Source organism: Notothenia rossii, assembly GCF_949606895.1.
Source record: "Notothenia rossii genome assembly, chromosome: 9".
Lineage (NCBI taxonomy): Eukaryota > Metazoa > Chordata > Actinopteri > Perciformes > Nototheniidae > Notothenia > Notothenia rossii.
The window spans coordinates 63,299,367-63,325,326 of NC_136907.1; the positions used below are offsets into that span (position 1 = coordinate 63,299,367).

The window sequence follows — 25,960 nt, forward strand, 5'->3', positions numbered from 1 at the left end:
TAACTGTTCTTATTATACATCCATGGGGTGTTTCTCAATGTCGAGGACGCTTGCTTAGTAGCACATGTCTTCCGAGTCACTTGCTTCAGAAGCGAGGCAATAATTCTTCCTTGCCTCGGAAAACAAAGAATTGTGGAACAGGCTAACAGCTGTGCGTCATATGCGAGGCCCCGCCCTAAATTGAGCGCAAAGCATTGTGGGGACCGCAGAGTCTACAGATGTGCAGCCTCGACATTTCTCGCTACGAAGTGACGATGACGTAGTATGCTTGAAATAGTGTCACTTGCTTCTGGAGCAAGCGACTGGGAAGACATGTTTCTCAATGTCGAGTAAAGCAGCTCCAGGGCCACTATTTCAAGCATACTACGTCATCGAGTGCCGCCGAAGGACTGCACGGAGTTCACTCCGTCACGGAGGGGTAGTGTGTAGGGGTAGGGTGTAGGGCGTGGTTTGGGATTGGGCCTAAGTGTCAGTCAAATATCCGACCTTAAAAACAATTCTTCGCGGTCCCTCTTTTTATTCTTTTAACTCTATCGCCTTCCTGGGAATTATATCATTACGCGTTCAACATTCACAAGAATGGGGGTGTGAGGTCAGAGTGGCGGTCAGGGAAAAACACCTAACGTCTTCGCAGTGTTTCTGGGATGCACATAAATAGCATATATACCGTAACTGCGCTCAACTCAACCCTGCTGCTGCAGGAGGGCCAGCTCGGAATCATTCGATGTTGCCAAGTTTAGTGACGGGCTGTACCAGGTGGAGCGGCTCAGAATAGCTCTGACATGAACTGATTCAAATGCTGAGACCCGTGTTGCAACTAGGGGTCTAGTAACCGCATAGTCAAGTGCGTCACGCTACAGCTTTACGGGAAAATATTGCCTTGTTTTATGTATATTTGGCACTGTATAAGAGAGACAAGTGCGCGCAGGCACCAGAGGAGTTGAAGCTTATTATTGAGCCAACTCAGACACAGAAGCGCATTTTAAACAATTCTGCTTTGAATCTTTAAAGGAGTGTTTTGCATTTAAGTTTGACTATGGGGCAACAAGGATCCAAATCCTCCATTGAAGCGCGGGTGATTTTTCAGCGCGTTGGCACGGTGGACATGTTTCATAGAATCGGCGAATGTTGTTCTACACCCTCAATTGTCCGTATTCAGAAAAAGGTAACCAGTCAGTCGGCGAGTCCAGACTCTTCCCCCCGGCCAATGGAGAAGTCAACAACTAATTCTTGGTCCCAAGGCCGCGGTGACACCGGGGGACTGGTGTACGTAATGGACAATCCAACCGGGGGCGTGTGGGTGAAGCCGAGAGAGAAATGGACCAGAACCTGATACACAAATGAAACATCCATTTGAAATGCACACAATGTATTCGATGGAATAAAGTGAAGCACCACTTGCTTGGATGCACTGCCTCAAGCTCCTTCGTCTTCGTGCCAGGATGCAACTCATTTTGGCTCCTGCGCTGAGGGGCAGTGTGTGGAGTGACGGTTGATTGAAATCGTCGAAGTGGGCTGGACTGATCACTGTCATTTATTGATTTAGTCTATAAGAGACATTCTTGTATTCAGTGTCAGACTGCTGGAGATTATGATGAAAGGAGACGAAGAGTGCCATGCACACGGAGATAACGTCTTTTCTTTTGAAACACAGAGTCATTGTTTTGTTTCCAACATTACTTTGAGCTGTTTTAGTTAGTAAGAATGGATGCATTGTGCAATACATACAATGAGAAAAGGGGTTTTTGGTTGTGTCTGTACTTAGAATTGGCTTCTTTGGTTAACACATTGATGGCAGCTCACATCATCCCCTATTTTAATGACCTACATGCGTTGTAAACACAGTGCACTTTTGCCAACTGTGCCAAGGTGAAAAGTTAATCCTGCTGATGACCAACCTTCATTTATTTGTTCTTCCTTTTTGTTTTGTTGTGCCCTCCTTTTGGAATGCAAAATATATATTGAAATGGGCTTATACCATGCAAATATTTTTATTAATATGCTGTATTATTTATTTTTTATATTGACAGTTTTATATTGATGCTGGCTTGAAAGTCATGGAATGGAGGTTGCTGACCCAACTTTAAAATGTATTGGAAGTCTGCCCAATATGTCCCCTATAAACTGAAAGGTGTGACAGCACAAAGTTCAAGGGAGTTTTAGAAATGTCTGGCAACTTTGAGGTTTGGGGAAATTGGTGTGAGGGATACATCATGCACTTGACATTTAACCCTCCTGTTATATTCGTTTTTTGTAACAGCAATAATATTTGACACAGTGCACATTTAATTATCCAAAAATGGTCAGAAGCCCCAAAATCCAGATTTCTTTTGTAGTTTTTGCCTTTTATTACTATCAATTAAATCAACATTTACTGCAATTGTGTTATTCACCTCTCACAGATCATGGTTCCATTAGAATAAGTCACTCGTTTTTCACAAAACATATACATTCAAGCATATTTTTCTATTTTCTTTTTTACATTGGAAAAATCTTGATATCAAATACATTAGTTTTGCATAACATAACATTGCTTAAATTACTTTTAAAATGTTCCAACTTGTTTTCCAATTGGTTGATGTTGATAAATAGAGACGAGACACCTCTTCTGTTCGGGGTCATATTGACCCGTTCACTTAGAATCAAGCCAAATTAGTCATAAGGATTTGTATTGAAAGTATTTTATTGTAACAGCAATTAAGAACGTACGTACGTGCGTGCGTGCGTGCGTGCGTGTGTGTGTGTGCGTGCGTGCGTGTGTGAGAGAGACATGTTGTCAATGTGTGCTTTATGCAAATGTATTTGCACAAAGCACACATGTCGGCTGCCTTTAAACTGTGTGGATGTTTGAAATGTAGGCCTATATGAAGGATGCAATGAATTTAACTTCCATATTATTTTACTAGAGAAGACTGTTTCAAGTTCAGTGAGGAACTGCATTTATTTATTTGCCAGGTGAAGTGTAGGCATTGTGCCTTATCTTTACACATTGTTTGTTAGTAACCCTAAAGCAACCGTTGTGTTAATTCATTGAGTACAATTCTTGAAGTGTGTCAGAATGTAACATTAGGCAAACTATTCATGTGTGCAATGATGTATCCAAGGCGCTGTACACCATGGTCCTATAAAAAGAAAACAAATGACTTATTTGACCTTTACATGAACGTGCCTTATAAATCATTATTAACAGTAAAGTACTTTCTTTCAGAACAAGCTATAACAATAAAACATTTTTGAAACAAGTATCTGATCATCATTTCAATGTGCTTTTGGACTGTGTAAACTAAAAAGTAGCAGAATTTGTGCAGTAAACATTTTTCTTGTTTAAATAAAAGGTGTGATGATAATAGCACTTCTACATTGCATAGACACAAAAAGACTGCAGATCTCTTATACAGCATATGTAAACAAGGGATAGGCCTATCTTCTGGTTGGTACAAACTTTGCACCCTGGTGTGGCCTTATGGGTGAGTTATTGTCAGCATGGAGCTAATGGCTTATCTATAAAACTCTGGGCAACGCACTAAGCTAACATTACGTCAAAAGAGAACTGTAAGTGCCCACTTGAGTTGACTTGCTTTATATTTTACACTGCCATGGGACTGCGAGGATCGAAACAACCGGAAGCCCAAGTCCTCCTCCTGGGCCTGGACAATGCTGGGAAATCGACTCTCCTTTACAAACTGAAACACAACACGTGCGTCACAACAGTTCCCACCATCGGCTTCAACGTGGAAATGCTCGAGGCGAGAAAGAACAAGAAAAACCTCTCTCTAACCGTGTGGGATGTCGGTGGGCAGCGACAGATGCGCGAACACTGGACCAAATTCCACCAGGACGCATCAGCCGTCGTGTTTGTTGTGGACAGCTCGTGCAGGGAGCGCATGGAGGAGGCGCGGAAAGAGCTGGAGAAAACTCTGGGGAGCGAACAGTTGCGGGGCCGTCCACTGGTCCTACTGGCCAACAAACAGGACGTGAATGGCGCTCTGACTGTCACTGAAATCAAGGACACGTTTAACCTGAGGAAGATTTGCTCTGGTCGGGATTGGTTCGTTCAGCCTTGTTCCGCGTCCACTGGATTTGGGGTTGAAGAGGCCTTTTGGAGAGTGGTCCAAATGGTCAAATAAAACATGTATTTATATGAAATGTGTTTTTTTTCAATGCATTGAGAATATGGATTATTTTTTTGTACAGCATCCTTGTTGGAAAAACATAATCTCGCTAATAGCATTAGAGCTAGTGAACCCATAGGCTACTTCACAGGACACTATAATGGATACCACATGAAACACGAGATACCTTATGGTCTATTAGTGTGCATTAGAGGAGCCACCACTGACACACACACACTTTTATCAGTGCAGCAGATCTTATGTCAATTATGAAACGGAATGATGTCATACAGCCATGAAATATTGATATATTACTGGGTTCATAAAGGCATGACTGACGAAGCATTCACATCAGCATGATAAGCAACAGACAAGTATAGTAGGCTAATGTTTGGAATAGACGCCTTCAGAAAAATGAACACTGATGTTTGATAATGCAGCTTTCACAATAATCTAGTCTGTTGTGCTAAATGAGAGGTGTGTTTATACACTTGTATGAATTAAAGATAATTATAGAAGAGTTAAAGAGGTAAGAAGACAAAGTGTCAAATGTTATTTTTTACGACATAACACGAAAGTTCTCATTAATGATTTAAAGCAGCTGATTTAAAAAGCATTACCCGTTTAATTTATATAAGCAACATCATTGATACATTGTGCAAAATAATGAATACAGAACGTAGGCACTTGTCTGATACATTCCTCGGAAAAAAGATAAATGACTGATACAATCCTTGGCGAGTAGCCTATAGGTCATGAACGCTCAGACGCGCACAGAGGCAGATCTTCCAGGGCGGCTTTTGTTTGTGTTTCTGAAACGTTCATAATAATCAAATAAACAGCAATCTGAAACGTAAAATATAAAGTGCCATTTAGTGAAGACTTAAGTTATGCAACTGACGTCCTTGTCATAACTTGTTCCATGTTGAAATCCGACCGTCCTGTGTTCCCTTCCCGCACCGTCTCCTCATATGTTGGCAGACGTTTGCATTGTTCGTATGAAGGCAGCTGCACATCAGGGGCTGGATCCCTCAGGCTCTCCAGGGTGCTGCTCTCCATTAGCGGCTCTTGCGATGTAGTAGCAGCAGGGAGTCCGGGGAGGGGTGGCGGGGTGAGCTGCCTGGATCTGGAACACAACATCCGCTGGACAAAGTATCCCACAGCGAAGAGAAGCAGCATAATGAGCACACCGGAAAGTTTCCGGGTGACCATGGCGATGTTGTAGTAAGTGTTGTCCATGAACTGCTTGCAACAGGTGACGGCAGTGGTGTCGTTTCCCTGTGCGCAGCAAACCTGGTCATCTCGACAAATGTATGGTCCACATTTTCGGATGGAATAAACAACCGTGCGAACAAAAAAGCAAAAGGTGAACAACACCAGAGCTTGGCAATTGTAGAAAAACGTCATTGCTTAGTTGAAAGGGAGAGATGGTCCAGTTAAGCTCCGTGGAAACGCTCGGGAAACAGGGCGCAGGCAAGAAGATTCACTCAATATTCTGAAAGATGGGTTGGCTGAAACGTTGAAGCGGAGCCATCACCAACAAACTGCGAGCCCACGAAACAGACAAATACCGGAAAATGGAGAAAAAATAACGAACAAAAAAAAATGCTCACAAATTGAACTGTCCGCAGCCAGCTATCACTATAAAGTACAAGTGGGGTTACGCAGACAGCTGAATCCCTCTCTCTAGCATATGAATACGCCAACAAGCTTGACATGAACTCTTAAGTGTACTTCAATCTGCTCTTGATTTATTATGCACTTAACGGTTATGTTGATGCCGTCCAGCCAACGTAAACACCGATGGCTTGTTCATTGGATATGAAAGTAAACAGGCGCCCAGGACATCGACTAGTCGTGTCTGCAGCACTGAGAAATGAGCCTTTGATTAATTGTGAAGGTGGGAGGGGACATTAAACCAGCAGACTGCAGAAGAGACTGTTGATGATTCCGCACCAGGGACAACGCTTAACACGCCCACTGAGGGAAACAATGGGTGGGCGCTGTCCGAGGTGCTGACACAACCAAACCCACAACTAAGTGTTCCAGAAAGCAGGAGCCCGAAACATTTCCATTTGCAATATTTATACATTAATGGGCAGGTATTTCCTGGGAAGGCTGCGATGGTATAGGCTTTCAAAGTGGTTCACACAATGGCCACTAATAAGCACTCTTTCTACAGGAAACTATTCTAATACAGGTCTCTAAAGTGACCAATAATCACACAATTGACTAATTATTTTACTGGAAGAAGTAAGCAAAGACAACATTCTATATTTCTGCATATACCCTCACAATGATTAATCAATAATGGGAGGAGATGATGGGTAGGCTGCGGTAATGATGGCGGGAAGTGCTCCTAAAAGCTTGTCTGCTTTTTCTCTCAGATCAAAATAGTGGGATTATGTGAAATGCATTTTTACAGTGGATGACAGAAGGATGCACATAGTGTGAATTTGTGTCAACTACACAAACACACAATGCAACCTTTTGACATCCATTTGTGCCGTTTTGGCCCAATGACTTGAGTGCTTCAAACCCAATGCTAATTGAATTGTTTGCTAAAAGGCATATCAAGTTCTTGGCAAAGAACTACAGGATGCATGTTGGAAAAAAAAGAAAAATCAGATAAAGTAATTGAGATCATTATAATGCTCATGTGTTTTGTAATAAGCAGGTTAAAAAAAGCCAAGTTAAAGTTAAATGTTTATTCGGAATTGTTTTTACAGAAAATATTTGAACTATAACAGTAATTGGAAATGTGAAATGTACTCAAATAACATTATTCCAGGTGAGATGGTATTAAGAATGATACCCCTGTATGAGTTGTGTTCTGTCAAATGTTTTAATCCTGCACAAGTCAGCGTTCAGGAGGTCCGGCTCTTTGGTGAAAGTACTGTTTTAGAGTCTGATGGCTTTTTGTCAAATTTGTTTGATGGGAAGACAGTAATGGGTCCCAACAGGATACTTCGCTCTGTAAAACAAAATTACAAAAATGTGAATAGGTCTCATTCGGCAGCACAAAAAACAACATTAATAATAATAAAATAAAAACACATAATTAAAAACGGGTATAAATTGAATCTCTTATTTTTTTTTTTTAACACATTACCATTGTAAAACAACATATCATTTAGTATGCATTAAAGTTTTTGGTGTGTTCGGAATGTTTCGGTTTTCCAAATTGCTCAAATGGTTTGTGTGTCAATGAGGTTAGTGAAATTGCACGTGCACATAGATTGATTTTAAATTTAAAAAAAGGTAAATAAAAGTAAGACGTGATCACCATTTGTTGTACTCACCCGCTTTGTACTCTGCTCCTCTTTTCATCAATCGAGCAGAGGATTGCTGTTGTTTGTTGTGTTGACTTCCTGGACGAACACGGAAAAAATGTGCTTCGGGTTCCTCTGGATTGTTCTGGACTAAACGCCTCTGCCAAGTCTCGGTGGGCCATGCTTTGGTGCTGACGATAGTCTTAGGGGGTTCTGTTGCCAGAGGCTCCTCCACCCCATGGGTGACATCACAGCTTTGACACACCTGGTCGTTCCCATCAACTGACCTCCATCTGGATAAGGACTCAATTCTTTGAAATTAGATCACCAAGTTTGATACAGGGGAGACAAATCAGCTGATTGGAATTGAAATGCTACAACTAATTTCCTTTTTTTCTGATATTACAAGGACACTGCACAGGAAAACTGAACATGCATAATTAGTATAATACCTGTTCTCAATTACAGAGCAGGCCCTATTTTGAGAGTTGACGGCTAGCACAGCTGGAACAGCCTTCACGTAGCAGGTTATATAGACCTATGGGAGAGAGAGAGAAGTTCAGTGAGATATGTTTAAGCAACTCCTTAGGGTTTATGTGTATTGAACAAAAATAGCAAACTTATCAAGTCTTACATTTTTCTCATTAAAGATTTGGTGTTCAAAGTGCATGCCACAGACAGCAAAAATAACCAACCTGATTGCTGGGTGCCTGGTAGAACCTGAAGGCCTCAACCTGAAACCTAAGCTGATTCTCTTCAACTCTTGGTAGGAAGTGTGACTTCGAGTTAGTCTGGTAAGCATCAGTTAGACATCTGTTAGAACAGGAAAAGAAGACAGTGGTTGGGAAAGCAGATAATTTCAACAATAAAAAAATAGAACAATTATCTTACTATAACAATCTTTAGCATTTACCCATAATGCTCGATAAAGTCATATCTTAATGTATCCTCTGCATCGGGAGTTGCTGTGGCAACACAATGGTCCACGTAGACTCGCAGGGGCATGTGGTTACCCATGAAGGCAGAAACGTGAAAATTAATGGTGTCACCCAAGAAGTACGAATAAGATCCCCTCTCAAACTGCCAATCACCTGCAAGGATGAAAAAGAGAAATCCAAACGTAAAAAAGTCATTTGGAAATGTGGTTGTACAACAGGCATATTCAAAGTATTAATCATGAAAACTGTAGCATACGACTAAGATGCACAAGAATAATAGAAGACGCAAGATCATGTTATGCCATTAGTACCAGTCATCAGTAGAATATTGAAGTCTATCTGATCTTCTGCTGAGATCGTGGAGACAGAAGGAACCCAGGTGGGAAGCAGGGAGATGGCATCCAGAGAATACCTCCTGAAAATATACGGAGTGTTCGAGAAATATTTCAAATAGTAGTAATAAGCATGTACTACTGTGTCACAATATACAGGACTTACTTTTCATAATGACATTCAACTGGAATAGTTGCTCCATCCAGTCTAAGCAAACCATCAGGGGAAGGTTCAGGAGAGTAGACCAGAACATTAGAATAGATAATCTTCTCTTTTGTAGACTGAAAGGAACAATGATAGTCTTTCAGAACAAATAAACACATCGATAGTATAACAACATGGATGCATTAGTAAACAGGCCTACTGGGCCCCCATTGTGAAAATGTCAATCAAAGAGACACTCACAGTACTAACCAGGATGAGGCTCAAACTAATTTTACAGAGACACATAAGACATGAAGTAACTACAAGGAATGTATACCAAAGATACACAGAACAACTACAAAATGGTGCAAAACCACCAGTACTGCAACAAGAAAAACACTACAAAAGGGACAAGAAACAACTATACAAAAAGACAGTCTGAGACACAGAGACAAAATAACAAACAAAACAACCACAGAGACACAAGAAGGCACAAGAACACTTATACAAAATAATAAGCGTTTCAAACCTAAACCAGTAATAAAAACGAATTCAAGCAAGTTCACTTGAGCTTACATACAATACAATATTTAATGTAATGCTTACCGAGAGTTTAGTTCCACAATCCCCGAGGGAGGCCTGGATGGTGTATTCCGCCTCTCCTGATGGGACTGCTCCACATACACTTCCTTCACTCACTGAACCCGGTCCCAGGTGCAGATGTCTGTCGTCCACCTGCAGGCCCTTCTCAAACATGTCGGCCTGCACCACAACCCGCATCGAGTCCACGTGGCAGTGGACCAAGACGGCTCGAGGCCGCACGCTGAGCCCGGCGCTTTGCTGGCCCGCAGCCAACTGAGGCTGAATGTTTCCATGAGTGCTGCTAGGGAAGTTTAGGTTTGCTTTGTCCGTGGAGCCTCGGTTCTGCATTAACCGGCCCTCTATGAGTGCGGAAAACGAGATAAGGACGACAATCCACCAAGAAGAGCTTCTGTGGACGTCCATTCTTGCCCTCTGACAGGTTTGGAAAGAGCAACGCTAACCACAGCTGTAAGTAGGCCTAATCAAACTCAAACACACCTGTGAGCGGGCTGTGACTGATTAAACCCAGCTGCACTGCGCATGTCTGCTGGACATTACTTGGAACGTGTCGACATCACAGTGTTTATCATTTTGAGTCTTTGTAATGAATTAAAAACATAGATAAAAAAACTTAACATAAAGGCTACATGTTTTTTTTAGCATGGTCATTTGGCCAAGCTATTTATGCTATAAACTAATTTCACCACTAGGTGTCACTACAGCTGCATTTATAACCTATTGTATCTCCATTGACACCGTTTAAATTAAGATAATAATATCAGCTGCTCAAACGTTTTCTTAGTTTAAGAGTGTAAAAAATTAAAGTAAAGAAGGACAACGATATTCATACATTTGTTATTCCACAGTCGAAAAAATATATAAAGAAGAAGATTCTTTGCCTTTAATGCTACATAAAGGCTGCCCTTCTTTAAATGTTTTGATATACCAAGGCCTACATGTTTACATTTTATAAATGCAGGAAATTATTGTTTTCATGTTTTAACACATGTTTCCGCTTTAGTGATAGGATTTTTGGAATCAAAGTAGCAGTATGATGAATGTTTTTGCCCAGAGAAATCTTTTTAAAGTGTTTATTTTTAAAAGAGTATTTAAAGGTATCCTATTATACTGTTTTTCATCAATATATTATAGGTCTCAGATATATACAAAACATGTCTCTGAAGTCTTTGGCTCGAAATACCCAACAGATCATGAATTGCAGCATCCCATAAACACCTCTGTTTCAGCCCTGCTTCAAAAGTGCTAAGTGCTGTTACTTTAGATGCAAATAAGGAGCCACTCCCCACGCCCCTCTGAGAGATATTTGGTTAAAAATAACATTATGGTGCTCTAGGTGGAGATTCAGGTGTAATGCACTCATGTGTAACAAACGTCATAGGTCTCTTTCAACCCCAGAAGCCACAAGTCTCAGTGCCAATTTCTTTAGACAAGCAAAGGATTCAAATAAAAAAACAAAAGCCTTCTTTCCCTTTCAGTGAGGTTTTAATGAATAACCAACCTGTAGCAGCTCTTTCAAAACATCACATCGGAAAACAAAGCGGCCAACAGTGCCCACTGAAAGTGAACATGAAGCAGCTGACTAAGTGGAGTCTTTTAAGACATTCACCATTCATTTTGAGTTATTAAACCTTAAGTCAGACACTTAACACGTTTTGACTGACTTTCACATCCTTCTGAATTACAAAAGACGTTTTACTGACAGATAATAGGAAGTTGATTATTAACACTGGAGTTTCCAAACCAAGTGTAAACAAACACAAACTTGCATTCTCATACAACTCATCTGTAGGGCCTGAAGTGGTTACAGGAAAATACAGTCATGCAGTTTTCATAGCCCAATAGTAAATAAAATCACATGTTAGGATTGGAGGACCATCTTAACTGAAGAATATTGTAAGTTAAAGAAAATTCTAAATATCCTATAAAACATTGAATGAAATAGAATAAGAAGGAAAAAAAGCCCAATAATTACAAAAAAATAAATGAGAGTATAATCAGCAGGATTTATGCAGGAAAAGTTTTTATTTGGTGATTCTTGGAACCAAGTGAATGACAGGACAATACATAGTGGAACATAAATAGTCTAATATCATTAATAAATAAATAAATAGTAAAAATTCTTTAAATACACTTTAAAAAAAAGTACTTTAACACACCATATTGATGTAAATAAGTTACATTACTTCATTATAATAATATATATGTACTGTAAACAGTCATAAAGTAGACTGAAGTGTTTTCTAGATTATTTGAATCATTGGACTGTGACTGTAGTTTATATTATTTGTGTTTAGAGTGGTTTTGGTTAGCTTTTTGGAAACTCCTGATCTGTTAGAGCTCATTTTTCTCATTTAGTCTGTTCACCAGAGTTCATGTAAGAAAGGACTCTGTTGATTGTGATGCTGCGGAGCTGGAAGCCCTTCAGCACTTTGCAGAGGTTCAGCTTTTTATCGAAGCTGCTTGAATTCTCTGAGGCATCCTTAAAGAGACACAGAAGAATTAGGAAATAATTAATAACAATTAGACAATGACAATTCTTCCAACAATGTTTAGAGTGTTCAATCTCTGATTTCTTGACAATTAGAAACATATAAATAAGCAGACTTTTCTTGAGTTGTGCAAAGATACCTTGACCAATTAAATCATGGTATCAAGAGATCCCTTACCTCCTCTGAGACCAGGTCTGATGGCAGATGCTTTGGGAAGAAGTTCTGTAGAGAGCAAATTATTCATGATCAATGTTATTTTAACAACCGTTGTCCTTCATGAAAAATGCATGTGGTTTTAGATCTAAACTTCAGCGTATTAATTCAACTAAACAATCATGCGTAACCAGAAAATGTCCTATTCACAGTTCATACATTTTTTTTATACTAACATTTCTGATTGGGCCTAACAGACAAGAATATAGTGTTTTTATGGAGAGAGTAGTAGCAAATGATTTACCTGCATGAGCTCTCTGAGACCAGACAGAGTTGGGTCGATTAATTTGTCAGGGTCCGACTGAGCAGCTAGAAATGTGAAGTAGTGATGCAGATCCTTCCCTATGTTTTCCAGACATAAGTCCTGGATGGAGAAACAGTTCATAAGTTCACATTCTGTACACACACTTATTATTCCCTTGTACAATTGAATGCGGTCCATTGGAACAGCCCTGTTTTCAAATCTATCTTTATAAAGCTCACAATTTTACATTAGTGTTGATGCTGTCAGAAAGCTTTCAGTAAAATGTAGTTTATAATGTAATCATTGTTTTGAATGTGTTTTCTTGTTATTTTTTTCGTTCTAAATACAGATGACTATAAACACTTCTCAATATATATTATAGACATGATCGAAATAATGTAAACAATTGAATCAAACCTCATTAGATTGGACAGCTGTTACTCATAAAGTGAAGTGAAGAAAGTAACTCAGCAATGTCTCAAAGGATGTTTCTTCTTGCGTTGGTTGTTAAATTATACATTTGTAAATCAGATGAAATTATAATAGGCTAACTAATAGGCTCTTTCAAAATATTATGTTGTTTTGTCTTCTAAGTTAAAAAATGAAACAGTTAAAAAAAAGGTGTTCTTATTATATTTGTCACAAAGACAGAGCAAAACCCACCTGATCAAATTCCGTCTTATTGATTCGTGAGCATTTTGATCCCTGCAGGAGAAACACAGTTTAGTTTGAAGTTAAACAGAGGCACAACAGAACTCCCAACAGTTATATTTAAACATACTAATAATTTACCTTTGGTGCGCATACTGATGGCGTGTCTGTCTCGTTGTTCAGCTTCACCATCTCCTGACTGCAGTTGATCCCACTGAACAGCTCATCCTAGCAAACAGAAATATCATGTTTAAATGAAAGACACTTTAAAGATCACAGTGTATTTTAGTTAGTGTTTCAAACATACCTTAGTGAGTGCATCAGTGATGTTTTGTAGAAGAACCTGAGCGGAGAAAACCAAGGAGTCTGTCACCGTTCCTTTAACCATCAGAGGCACAGACTGGCTGACCTGAGGACAGGTGAGCACGAGCAGCAGCAGTGCTGGAGTGAAGTCTGACCAAAGAAAAGGACAGAATATATAGTTCCTTTGTAAAGCACAAGTTAAACAACTTGCAAAAAGAAAATTCTGTTCAGCCAGGTTACATTATACTCACAGAGCTGGAAGAGAGGCATCTTGGATATGATTCCGATTATGTGCTGTAACTGACTGAACTCAGATATCCTTAAGTGTTTTATACCCACTGATGCAGGGATTTCCCTCAACATCTATATGCAATTTACAACTAGCTGTAAATTGAAAGTGTAAAGTTAAGGTTGTGTAATTTTCCCCTACATTACCGAATGGCTTTGTGAAACTGGAATTAACAGACACACACTCTGATGAGTAACCGAGGTTCACACTAGTGGCTGTTCATTTGTTGACATTTCAGTTCAGACTCAGGACTGAACACATTATGTCATATGTTATGACTAATCCTGCACATTCATCCAATGTCCAGTGTATCAATAATACCAAACAATCACAATTAATTGTAATGGTAGATGGATAAATAAATACTTGACATAAACTACTAGTTCAATCTGATATGAGTAAAAAAAAGCCTGTTTATTAGATGGCAATGATTTGCAGAAATATTGAATTAATTGCATCTTGAAAACAATTTTGTGTTTGTTTTTAATGAACTCAAACTAGTTAAAATGTCATGTTTTCAGATGTTGGCTTCTAGAAAATAGATATAATAGATTATTTATGTTAAAGGTTTATCAGAAATACAAAAAAATACACAAAACTCAAGTGTGTTGAAATGCTAAAAATAATTTGCATTATAAAAAGTGTTGTTTTCTGCTGACTCAAGTACTTTTTAATTTTACTACTACTACTACTACTACTACTACTACTACTACTACAATAATAATAATAATAATAATAATAATAATAACAATAATAATAATAATAGTAATAATATCAGTTAATTTGGATTACCTCATAATGCATGTTTTATTTGTGTCTGTCCGAGTTGTTCCTCTTTTTTGCTTGTGGTAATCTTCCACTAAACTCGGTTACATAAGTGTGAATGTGTGAATGAGCGGAAAACTCCGCTGCAGCCGTCCGTGATACTCTGAGACTGAATATATCAAAGAGAGCGGACTCATTTTCCCAAGCATACCTCAATGAAACAATTGATGTTTTTGTAATGATTTACAGATCATCTCATAAACCCCTGAACATTTGACAAGACCATGAAATGCAAATGAACTCTCATGAAAACCAGCCAAATATAAAAAAAAGTTCACACACTGGAAACATTTATTACTGGAGTTCAGTTTTTTTACAATCATTTTTGAAGTACATTAATCGATGAAGTATATCATAGAAAAAGAAAATGTGACTTTGTGGTAATTAACATTCCTGAAAAGCTGAGAGTGAAAACACTTAAACACAGCCAGACAACAAGGCATGTTTTTCATCCTTTTTAATAAAGCATCTTTTAACATTTACATACAGTATGTCTATAAACCCTTTGAACAGATAAAATAGATATATGTTTTGGTTGTGATTCATTTGTTTTACATGTTTATAATTATCCTTTATTATCCCTTTTTTCAAACCATATATTGTCATTTTGTCTATTATACCGAGTACATAAAGGCATTAACTTATTTGTTTTTAATCTCTGTGTGTACTTTCACCTGCATTATCCTGTGTTACCGTATTGCTGTTGCTGCTATGACCCCTGAAATTCCCTACAGATATCAATATAGGTTTATCTTGTCTTTTTATTTGACTAGCATAAATGGTTTCAGGCTGGATTCGATCCTGGGTCCCCCAATACATGGACCGCCAGCTCTACCAAGTGACAACAAACAAAAGACAAATTCAGCAAGGTGTGGCCCCTAAAAGTTGATACGTTTCCAGTCATGGGAGAAACAGGGACGTGCAGGCGATCTCTCCCACCCAGCATTAACATACACGAGTGTACTGTGCAAAATCATGAAGAGGTCAATCGGGCTTAGGGGATGCAATTACATTGAAAGGGTTCAACTTATTCTATAAAATATGTCATGATTAATCGTGCTGAGTGGTGGTGAAAAGCCTGCACAATGCAACTGTGTCCATACTGAAACCAGCCATCACACAGCCTCTTTTGAGATGCCCTGTCCTTCAACAACATCTTGTGCTGCAATACATTATGCGGTGTCTGTGTGTTAATATTACAGTACAGGTATAGTTAATTCTCCAGAAACAGCACAGATGGAGTTTTTATTAGTAACACTGGGGACAGTCTATGGAGCAGGAGGTAAGATGGCGTGCAGACGGACACGTGTAGACGAGGTGTTCATTTAGAGATAGCTTTCTCTGCTTGGTGCCGCTGATGGCTGTGAGCGTGCCTGTCGCATCAAAGACAAAATGTACATTAAAGTGAGCACAGGCGAACATTACCTGTGCAACTACAGCTTATTTTTTCTACTCATCTCCGACAACATTTAGGCTAGACATTGAGATTTTGACAGAGAGAAAAAGGTGATTCACCTGGTGAGATCCTCTATGTCCACCAGCATGGCGTCCTGCTCCACATGCAGCTCATCCCTCATTAGCAACAACTGCACCAGCTCTTCATTTAGACCTGTGTAAGATTAAACATGAATCAACTCCAATCAAGGGTTAAAGGGTTGTTGAAGATTCCACTATGGTGGTCGAGGAAAGATTTTGGAAGGAAGGGGGAGAATCAAGTATTAAGTGTTTTGGCCTCTGTTTTATATATAGTTACTTAGCTGGATTCAAACCAACGTCCTTTCTGAAATGGTATACTACTTTGACCACCTACTAGGGCACACAATAGCATGAATCTTCAATGTAATCATCAGCATTGTTATTTATAAACCTTTTTTTCAGGTTATTTATTATAACCCATGACGATGAAGAAAGTCTGAGGCCCTTAATGTTTACAATTCCAAACCAGTACTGTTTTTCATTATTCACCTTATTAAAATATGACATAGTAAAGGAAAATGCTTTTTACATGTCAACAGTGGTACGCCACTTAAATGAGATGCTACTGATGTGTGTGTGTGTGTGTGTGTGTGTGTGTGTGTGTGTGTGTGTGTGTGTGTGTGTGTGTGTGTGTGTGTGTGTGTGTGTGTGTGTGTGTGTGTGTGTGTGTGTGTGTGTGTGTGTGTGTGTGTGTGTGTGTGTGTGTGTGTGTGTGTGTGTGTGTGTGCGTGTGTGTGTGTGTGTGTGTGCGTGTGTGTGTGTCTTTCTATCTATCTGTCTACTCACTCTGAATCTGTGAGTGTAAGTCATTCGTGATGACCTGCAGCTGTCCCAGACTCATGTCCCTCATGTCCCCTCGCCTCAGGTTCCTCTTCATCAAGCCCTCGTTGATGTGGGGCAGATGGGGAAGCTGTTTAGGTAAACACACAAAAAAGGGAAATGACTATGCCAAAATGTGCAAAATGTAAAGTAAAACAGTAATAATGGATATTCAATTATAAAGTATGTGTTTGCAAATTTCAATGTAGCGGCCCCTTTGGTAAACAGTTTTCGGGTTTTTCTCTTAGTCACAGACAACTATTAAATTATTACCCCTGACTGCCATTCTATTTCTGAAATTCTAGTGACTTTTGTCATTTTTATTATGCTGTGTTTACTGTAACGAGTCCTAGTAAGTCACTTTATATATAGATAAATCTTTGTCCCCTGTCACCAGTAACGATAATATATACACACACACACACACACACACACACACACACACACACACACACACACACACACACACACACACACACACACACACACACACACACACACACACACACACACACACACACACACACACACACACACACACACACACACACACACACACACACACACACACACACACACACACACACACACACACACACACACACACACACACACACACACACACACACACACACGATGACATCCCCTGATCTGTGGTTGTATTTATTTTCTCACTGACTAACCAGGTCAGCCACAGGTGAGCGTCTGTGCAGTTGGATTTGCCTCTCCACCTCCACCTGCATTCGGGCCATGGGTCGAGCCAGAGCCAGCGCCACCCGGGCCTCCTCCTGCAGCCTCCTCTGCACCCGCCAGAACCCGCCGCAGTCATCCAGCGGGTCAGAGTCCTCCTCCGCCGTGTCCCGGTCCGATAACGATGAGCTCTGCTTGCTCTGTGGAAGAAATGATGTAAATAATGTCACAATGTTGGAGGTGATTGTTTTCACACATTGTTGTTCCACAGAGTTGCACACAAGACACTTTCCAAGCTGTTCATACCAAAGGTGATAAGGGTGTGTCCAGACTGGTCTCTGTCCTGCTGTCCTCAGCATCGCTGTCTTTGTCACTGCTGCTGTCGTTTACGAAACACACCTGCAGGTTCACCCCACTCTGCAGTCTGAGTGGAAAACATAAAGAGTGAAGAAAATGAGAGGGGAAATGGTTAATGTTTAATCATGGTGAAAAGGAAACTACTGACTTATTTTGCAGATTGTGTTTTAGACATTATAAACATACATAATGTAAAAAAACACATCATGCAGGAGTTATGTGTGTATAATGTAGGTTTCAACAAGATTACATTTCAGAAACATTTTCAAAACATCATGCAGTTATGAAGAGAGAAGTTTAAAGGCCTTGATGTATTTCTACATTTTAAGCTTAAAAATAATAACAACGTATGCAATGCAATGAAATTATCCATGTCATTTAAAAAAAAAATGCTAAATTATAATCAACTTTTCCACTGTAGCTCGTGTGTCAGATTACATAGGGACTCAGCTCGATTAATTGGAAAAGCACTAATGGGTTTTTGTTTCTATTAATGAAATGACTTACTCTCCTTAACACGCAATTGTTTTGCTTTTTTAAAAGCCCCTTTTTTAAGAGGCTAAAATCATGTCCTCACACTTTTGGTGTGACAGTGTGTCTCATTGTGTGGGCTGGGCCTCATAATTCCAATTAAGGGAAATCCTTAGCTACAGCATGTAATTACATGTCATGATACAGTGGTCTGCTTCCAACTCTCTGATCACAGTTTGGGGAAGACCCTGTCCTGTTTTAACATAGATAAGGTAAATAAAGACATGGTTCTGGAAGTTTGACGTTGAAAAGCTTGACAGCGCCAATTGCCATCTTGTAGAAAATCTTCCAAGAACACTTTGAAGCATTTCACTGGCCATAGTTATGGAATTATATTCTGTATACATATATAAATAAATATATGGTTTTGGTGTCCATATACTTTTGGCCATGCAGTGAATGGATGTCGGTGATGTCCCAGTCTGTGACCTAATCGAGTAGGAACAAAAGCAACTGTGAGCTTGAATGAAACAACTAAAGCCACAAAAACAACAACAGGCTCTCAACCTCAGCCTTTCCAAGAGCTGAAGAGAGCATTCACTCAGTTGCAGATCATTATAATATGACTGAAACAACCTATCAACCCAAAGTAACCTCCCCTTAAACTGGGATAGAACAATGCCTTATACAACATCACAAACCGGACAGGATGGTGTTGGAATTTCCACACCAAGCTAAACTCAAGAGGGTGCGCGTCACTTCCACTGGAGGTCACATGACTCCAGTGCAACCAATAACAGCCATCGATTTATATTGGGCATCAGTTCTTCTTTCAGGAGCATGTGAGCTGCAGACAGAACAGCACTTCCTTAAACAGCAGTCAGTAACAGAGCGGGGCGGCCCCATTGTTTTGATGTAAACGCCCACTCGTGAGAAAGCCAAAGTGCCAGAGACTTACTGGAGGTCAAAGCTGTCATCAAAATAAAGTAGAATTGTGTTGTACTCGCTTTGGTTAACCAGGTTATATCTGATGTAATGCAACCCTTTTCACTGTGTGTGTGTGTGTGTGTGTGTGTGTGTGTGTGTGTGTGTGTGTGTGTGTGTGTGTGTGTGTGTGTGTGTGTGTGTGTGTGTGTGTGTGTGTGTGTGCATGTTTCCAAAACCTGTGACATAATAATTTGCATAGGGAAATGATTTCCTTTGATTTCATCCTTCATACCTGTTGAGGAAAATATTTTCCTAGGGCTCTGCCTTTTACCCAGTTTATCCCTCTACTCCTAGTCAGCGTTCAGGCATGCGACCTCGGTTGCCACTTTCTATCTTCCATTGACAATAGTTTTTTCTAGAACTATATAAATACTTGGTGAGAGATCTTCAGGATTGGTTAGGCATGGAGCTTTGTCACTTTGTGGCTGCAGCAAATGTCTTTATCAATTCTACGGCAGTAACTTCCAATAATCTTCAGTGTATGCCATATAGCCGAGCTTTCTGTTGAGTCGTTGCTCCAGAACTTTCCTTCACAATACCAAACTTAAAATCAAATTCAGTGCCTATTGTTAAACATTTAGCAATTAATTTGAAGATGCAAAATACTAAATATTATTTGTGTTGCACTTTTGTAAAATGCAGTGCACAATGCTGTTTAGGTGCTAGAAAAGCAAAATAGGGCAGCATCAATGTAAACTGCTGGACTAATGCACACACATTTGCACAATTATTCTGTACAACAAAGATATGAAAATATTAGATCAACAATAATAATAGTAAAGCTATACTATATAATCTAAATATAGATATTCATATTTAATTATGTTGACAATTTATGCTTTTTGGAGCAGTTGGTTCCACTATTGACAAAGGAAGTGTTTGGCATCTACACTTACTCCCACCGTGAGAAATTATTTAAAATCTGTTGACACACGCGAAGCTTGGGCAGAGTTTCGTTGTGGGCAACTTGTTACGCAACAAGAGTGAACCTGCACCTCTTCAATTCATTTTCAAGTTTCTTTCTCTGTTGCTGTAAATTGTTTAGTGCAATGTCGATTCCCTTGGTCTGACTGTGGCTTTATGGGCATCTTTCATATTCCATCTGCATTTCTGTCTGTTATGTGAATAAGTTCCCCTATTCCTATGTTTGTGGCTCAGTCCAACATAAGCTCAGACGCACAAGATAAATCGACTTATTTACTCAACCAATTATGACATTGTTGCACTGTCCACTACATGACTCTATTTTTCCAAATGGACTTCCATAAAGGCACCACTCTCATTTACTTTATTTTTCTGATCTGTGTGTTTTTGGATGCAAGTCCTTAGTTAATATATAAAGTGATCTGCCGAATAGCACCCTCTCCTGGTAGTTAAATAACTGCTTGTATTTTTCATGTCACTTACTTAAATACACAATATTACATGCCTGTCAAAAAGTATTCATATTGTTATAGATAAATTAGTCTGAGAATGTCCTCAACCCATAATGAGCATTACTACCAAATGATGAGTAACTGTAGTCATTTGACTGCGATGTTTGCCCTTAATACTTTTTGTATGCTGTACATTAATGGAAAATACAATTAGACTGATATTGGTATGCCAATATGAGTGGCAGCTATGTTATAACATGCTTTAAATAGATGAATAATGTTTTTTGGTGGATCAACAACTAATTCAATCGAGCACGTGTTTCATTGTTCCCTTGACATCCGTCCCAGAATACATTCAGAGGAAAACATCTAATGATCTCAAGTGTCAGATCTCAGACGCGAACACAAAATATTGGTGCTGGCCTTCAAAGGCTCCATTGATCAAACCGTACTAGAAATAACACACACACACACACACACACACACACACACACACACACACACACACACACACACACACACACACACACACACACACACACACACACACACACACACACACACACACACACACACACACACACACACACACACACACACACACACACACACACACACACACACACACACAAACAATCCAAACCCACCGGGAGGAGAGGCCATTCTTGCTGCAGCTGGTGTAGATGACGGGCTCGTCGTCATAGAAACTGCCAAGGGCAAGTTTCTGCCTGATGGACTCTCTGTCATTCCTCTGGGCCTGCCAGAAAAAAGAGAAAAATACTTGAATACAAAGAATATTAATAATAATGCTGCTGCTGCTTTAGTTCCATCTCTGCTTGATTGACCGAGTGGGACACACTCGCAGGAAGGAATTATTCAAATGAGTGTGTAGATGCTATTTCAGTTACAGCTATGAATACACTTCCTGGTTGAGAGAAGGTGATGAAATGAAAAAAAAAATGAGGAGGGACGATTATGGATTATGTGGGGAAAGGTTAATGGAAAACATGTAGCAGTAATACAATCCAATGTTATGCTTTTCACACATTTCACGGGATAATCCAGCTGTTAGCTCACATACAGACATTGCAATTGTATAAATAGCTTACACACTATCATAGCTTAGCTAACACATTTATAACAAAATAATCAACCATATGCTAAGATATCAGGTAGGCATCACTCCTTACATTACACTCCTCCTCTCTCGTTTCCTATTGTATCTTTAAATAATCTGTGACTCCTAAAAATATGAGGTTTTGAAAACGTTTATTTAACATTTTACAGCTCATCATACACAGAAAACTAAATATCCTGTTTCTCCGATGAGTCCCTATGATCAATACTTAACTGCATTTGCAATTAAAAAGGCACATAAGATAGATGTGTGTGGTCTGATTGTCTCCCACAGTTCAGAGAAATGCAGCTCAGGTAAAACAGGAACTCAAACTATGAATATGTAAGTAAGTATATGTATGTAGACTGACAACCTATCCATGACACTGCCGCCAACAAAATACATCCTGGGATAGGCAGCACCATACCCGAGAACTTAAAAAGATTAAAAAAACAATATCCATACTCTAAATATTTGTCAATGAACTATTAAATGCCATTAAACTACTGAGACCCAATTACAGGAACCGACACATCTCTGGTAATCACCTACAACCACATTTTCAATAATGATATTCCTTTGCTTGTCCATTAACAGTCCATTATCAAGACAGTAGCCAATGTTGTGTTGATGGTTAAAAATGCTATGTCATTCAGCTATTGGTTTGTCGATTTCAAGAAGCTTATCTCACAGACATTTTCGCTTTTTTGTTTCTTTTATACCAATAACGATGTATGGAAGATGTTTTCCAGCATCTAGTTCGACTTTCCTGATTCAATTGTGCCATTTTCCGCCTCTTATGCTCCCCCTGAATCATTCATCACTTTTGACTTGATCTCATCTCCAAATATAGCTGCCCTTAGATCTCATTTATTTTTGTCAACTGCAAACACGTTTAGGTAATGCGAGCTGCGTGGGTTTAAACCTGAAAGTCAAAACACAAATGACGGCTTCGTGGGTATAGTTATTATATGATAGTGCCAAGAACCCAGAAGACTGCCTCCTTGTGTTTGTTTGTGCCTCTGACGCACCACCATTGAATAACATCTCTAAAATGAGATATCTTCTAAATGTCAATGTTTTTTATAAATAACCTCAAAACCTACACAACCAACACACACACCCCCTATCTTTTTTGTGACGCATCATTTGATGAGGCTGTGATGTAAGAGCACAAATAATAGATGATGGCCTTCACTCTCCCAACTAACACTCTGTTTCCTGCTGATCCACTCCAGACAGCCGGTTTGAATGTCCTCCTTTACACACACACACACACACACACACACACACACACACACACACACACACACACACACACACACACACACACACACACACACACACACACACACACACACACACACACACACACACACACACACACACACACACACACACACACACACACACACACACACACACACACACACACACACACACACACACACACACACACACACACACACACACACACACACACACACACACACCTATTTTACCCTTCCCAAAGACAGTATGGTGTAGCCAAAGCAGCTCATGGTCACTTTAAATTATGTACAGTAATTTCATTTGTGGAACTAAACAAAGCATGTTAAATGATTAGACACACACCTATGTTATGTGAGAGATTGAATTATTCCAAATGTTGTCTGAGGAGATGAAAACAGGTGAAAAACACATCTGAACACACCCACGCCACCTCACAAGCACACATCCATTATGGCTGAATTCTCTACAGCAGCTTCACCATGATGGATAGCTATCATGTTTACCTGTAAATAGTATGCTACACATGCTACAGTACACCCTCAGAATCACTCAACACAAATCCACACACCTGGTAAACGCGTTTCTCCTGGTGCACCATCCTTCAGCGCACCGTACTGAAACAGCCGCCCTGTCCTTCTCTACACTGCAGTGAAGCTAGACTCAGGAGACCCTCTCATTTACTGCAGCTCCGTGCAGGAGAACGAGGGAGGGAGGGAGGGAGGGGGGAGGCAGCAGAGAGAGGAGAGGGGAGATGTGGGAGCAGGAGACGAAAGGGTGGGAAGAGACGAAAGCGGAAGAGGAGAGAGATGGAAGAGGGAGGGGGGCGGAGCTGCTCAGTATTTCTCTCCTGATCTGTTATCTGCTACTCCATCTTCCTCACTTGCTTGCTTTTTCCTCATAATTCTACTTATGATCAAGAAAAGGAACAGATTGCAGCGGCTACAAATCTGTGCCCCGATTAGAGGAGACAGACCATTTAGATTTAAGGATAAATGGTTGGTTGCAAGGTTGTATTTTGGGCTTAAAATAGCCTAATAAATGAGACAACAACACAGGACTACAAAGAGATTAAAATGGCTTATCAATAATAGCTACTCTAATAAATGTCAGCCCTTTTGAGAAGCACTGATGCTCGTTGACCAGAAGCAGAACAGGGGATTTCTAATTGCACATTATCTGTTTGTTTTGTCTCCTAATCATGTCTCCTCCAGCTCTATTCCACATCACTGAGTCAACTGTGATGGGCTGTAAGAGAGACAAGGGAGCACCAGGGTGTACATAGGCACACGTGCGAAGAGAAGCTCATGTACACACAAACACAGTTATTTCTCTCAGTGTTGTGTAACAATGCAGAGCTCAACATCTAAGGACATTGTTTATCAGATTCAGAGGCTGTCCCCTTTTCTATTTCACTCATATTTATCAGGATTTACATTATTATAATCATACAATGTATTTACATGTGTATATGCATGAGATAAACATCTTAATTTGATAATGTGTGTTTTTGTAATGCACATTTTATTTTATATTATCAGCTTTTAAGTTTGTATGTGTTTTTCATTATACAGCTGCAGTGGAATTTGTCAGAACAAATTAACCTAGAAGGAATAATTGAGTGCATGTGTGGCTCAGACAGAAAGACAGAAAAACAATCACTCACAGAGATGCTAGGCAGTCTGGTTCGCCCTCCACTGTAACAATCCTCCGTCTGTGGTGCAAAGATATCCTGGAGCTCCTCGGCCCAACTGCGGCTGTTTACCATGCTGCCTCTTAGTGTGTCACCGTTGCCATCTTCTCCACATTCCTCCCACCAAAGGCCTGTTGTGGCCTTTCTCCTGACTACCTCTTCCTCCTCTTCCTCATCCATGTCCACATCATTGTCCCCCATAAAGACTCGCTGTATGGAGAGGGTGGAGCAAATGTCAGGGTTGGGGGAGGGACTAAGTGCCCTGGCTGGGAATATGGCCACAGATGGAGTGAAGATATTCAGAGGAGATCTCTGACTGAAATCAAACGCTTAAAGGCTGGATGTTTCAATGTCTTTGATCTTCATGGTACATCTATGTCTCCTGTGATTTTACAGAAAAAAACAAATCGATCAATGTAATGGGCTTACAAATATAATTATAGCATTATTATTTGCCATATAATACTTACATCTACTTTGTCTAGTCTGATCAAAGTACTTTCATCTTTAGTATGTACTCTTTATGAACAGAAGTCACACAAATTACATAACATTGACATACATGTTAAATGTAAAGCACACATACATAAGATGATGTTCCTTCCTAAAGTCAAATCATACATAAAATACTCACCTTCATTGTGTGCGACCAATTCTTAAGATACTTGAAATAACAATTCAAAAGCAGCAATCACAACATTCAGACAAGTGCAGCGTTGCATCAATAACGATTGCTTTTCCCATGCTGAACAGAGAATATATGAATTTGAGTGTTCCTTTCTCCTTTTCCGAATAGTTTAGTCCTTAGCTCAGATTATTCCAACCAAATATCCCTCAAGAAATTGTGCTAAACTATCAGGGAGAAATACAGATGTGCATCCTTGCTTTCAAAGAGCAGCGTTACATGCCTCTGCTGTCACGTGTGGCTTATTTTCAGTGATGTGTGTAAATGTGTGTGTGTGTCCAACATCACGAGGTGCCCAGAGGAGAGAGCATTGTGTGGAAATATATAGGAACAGACAGAATGGGGTGTGTGCCCAAGCTGTATGAGTATACATAGGTATGAGGGGATTTTCAAAGAAAAACTAAATGTAGAGACTAACATCCGAAGTAGAAAAATGCTTAGTTTTTAGTAAAGATTTCTGCAGCACTATGCCACATTTATCAGGCATAACCAATATTCCTTTAATGAAGTTTTCCAAGCAGTTCCGACCATGATGCTCCTTGTGTACCCAACTATAAAGTGATCCATTCTCATAGTCTAAATGTTAAAGCTAAATAGATAAGAT

At 39.7% G+C, this 25,960-nt stretch overlaps 4 protein-coding genes across 5 annotated transcripts; 1 reads left to right on the forward strand and 3 right to left on the reverse strand.

Annotated features, from left to right (window-relative positions):
* The first annotated feature begins 308 nt into the window (after positions 1–308).
* arl14 (ADP-ribosylation factor-like 14) lies at positions 309–4,146 on the forward strand. Its single transcript, XM_079650047.1, has one exon. It carries the CDS (start codon positions 3,597–3,599, stop codon positions 4,125–4,127), a length of 531 nt encoding a protein of 176 aa, XP_079506173.1. The 5' UTR covers positions 309–3,596; the 3' UTR covers positions 4,128–4,146.
* Positions 4,147–6,805: 2,659 nt separating this feature from the next.
* On the reverse strand, positions 6,806–9,840 carry LOC307019280 (zona pellucida sperm-binding protein 3-like). Its single transcript, XM_079650046.1, has 8 exons — positions 9,406–9,840; positions 8,821–8,936; positions 8,634–8,737; positions 8,298–8,475; positions 8,080–8,197; positions 7,837–7,922; positions 7,415–7,677; positions 6,806–7,086 (listed from the first exon to the last, which is right to left on the reverse strand). The coding sequence occupies exons 1-8, from the start codon at positions 9,802–9,804 to the stop codon at positions 6,980–6,982; spliced, it is 1,371 nt and encodes a 456-aa protein (XP_079506172.1). The 5' UTR covers positions 9,805–9,840; the 3' UTR covers positions 6,806–6,979.
* Positions 9,841–11,574: 1,734 nt separating this feature from the next.
* LOC307017551 (interleukin-12 subunit alpha-like) lies at positions 11,575–13,493 on the reverse strand. Its single transcript, XM_079647149.1, has 6 exons — positions 13,307–13,493; positions 13,141–13,227; positions 13,012–13,053; positions 12,349–12,468; positions 12,069–12,113; positions 11,575–11,881 (listed from the first exon to the last, which is right to left on the reverse strand). The coding sequence occupies exons 1-6, from the start codon at positions 13,385–13,387 to the stop codon at positions 11,750–11,752; spliced, it is 507 nt and encodes a 168-aa protein (XP_079503275.1). The 5' UTR covers positions 13,388–13,493; the 3' UTR covers positions 11,575–11,749.
* A 1,184-nt stretch (positions 13,494–14,677) lies between these two features.
* On the reverse strand, positions 14,678–25,326 carry LOC307019354 (schwannomin-interacting protein 1-like). Of its 2 annotated transcripts, XM_079650171.1 has the most exons (8): positions 25,306–25,326; positions 24,645–24,881; positions 21,240–21,349; positions 17,708–17,825; positions 17,395–17,601; positions 16,679–16,802; positions 15,932–16,025; positions 14,678–15,789 (listed from the first exon to the last, which is right to left on the reverse strand). In XM_079650171.1, exons 1-8 carry the CDS (start codon positions 25,309–25,311, stop codon positions 15,738–15,740), a joined length of 948 nt encoding a protein of 315 aa, XP_079506297.1. In that variant the 5' UTR covers positions 25,312–25,326; the 3' UTR covers positions 14,678–15,737. The 2 variants fall into 2 exon arrangements, with proteins under 2 accessions (XP_079506297.1, XP_079506298.1); XM_079650172.1 differs by lacking the exons at positions 24,645–24,881; positions 25,306–25,326 and adding an exon at positions 23,550–23,705.
* Between the last annotated feature and the right edge of the window lie 634 nt (positions 25,327–25,960).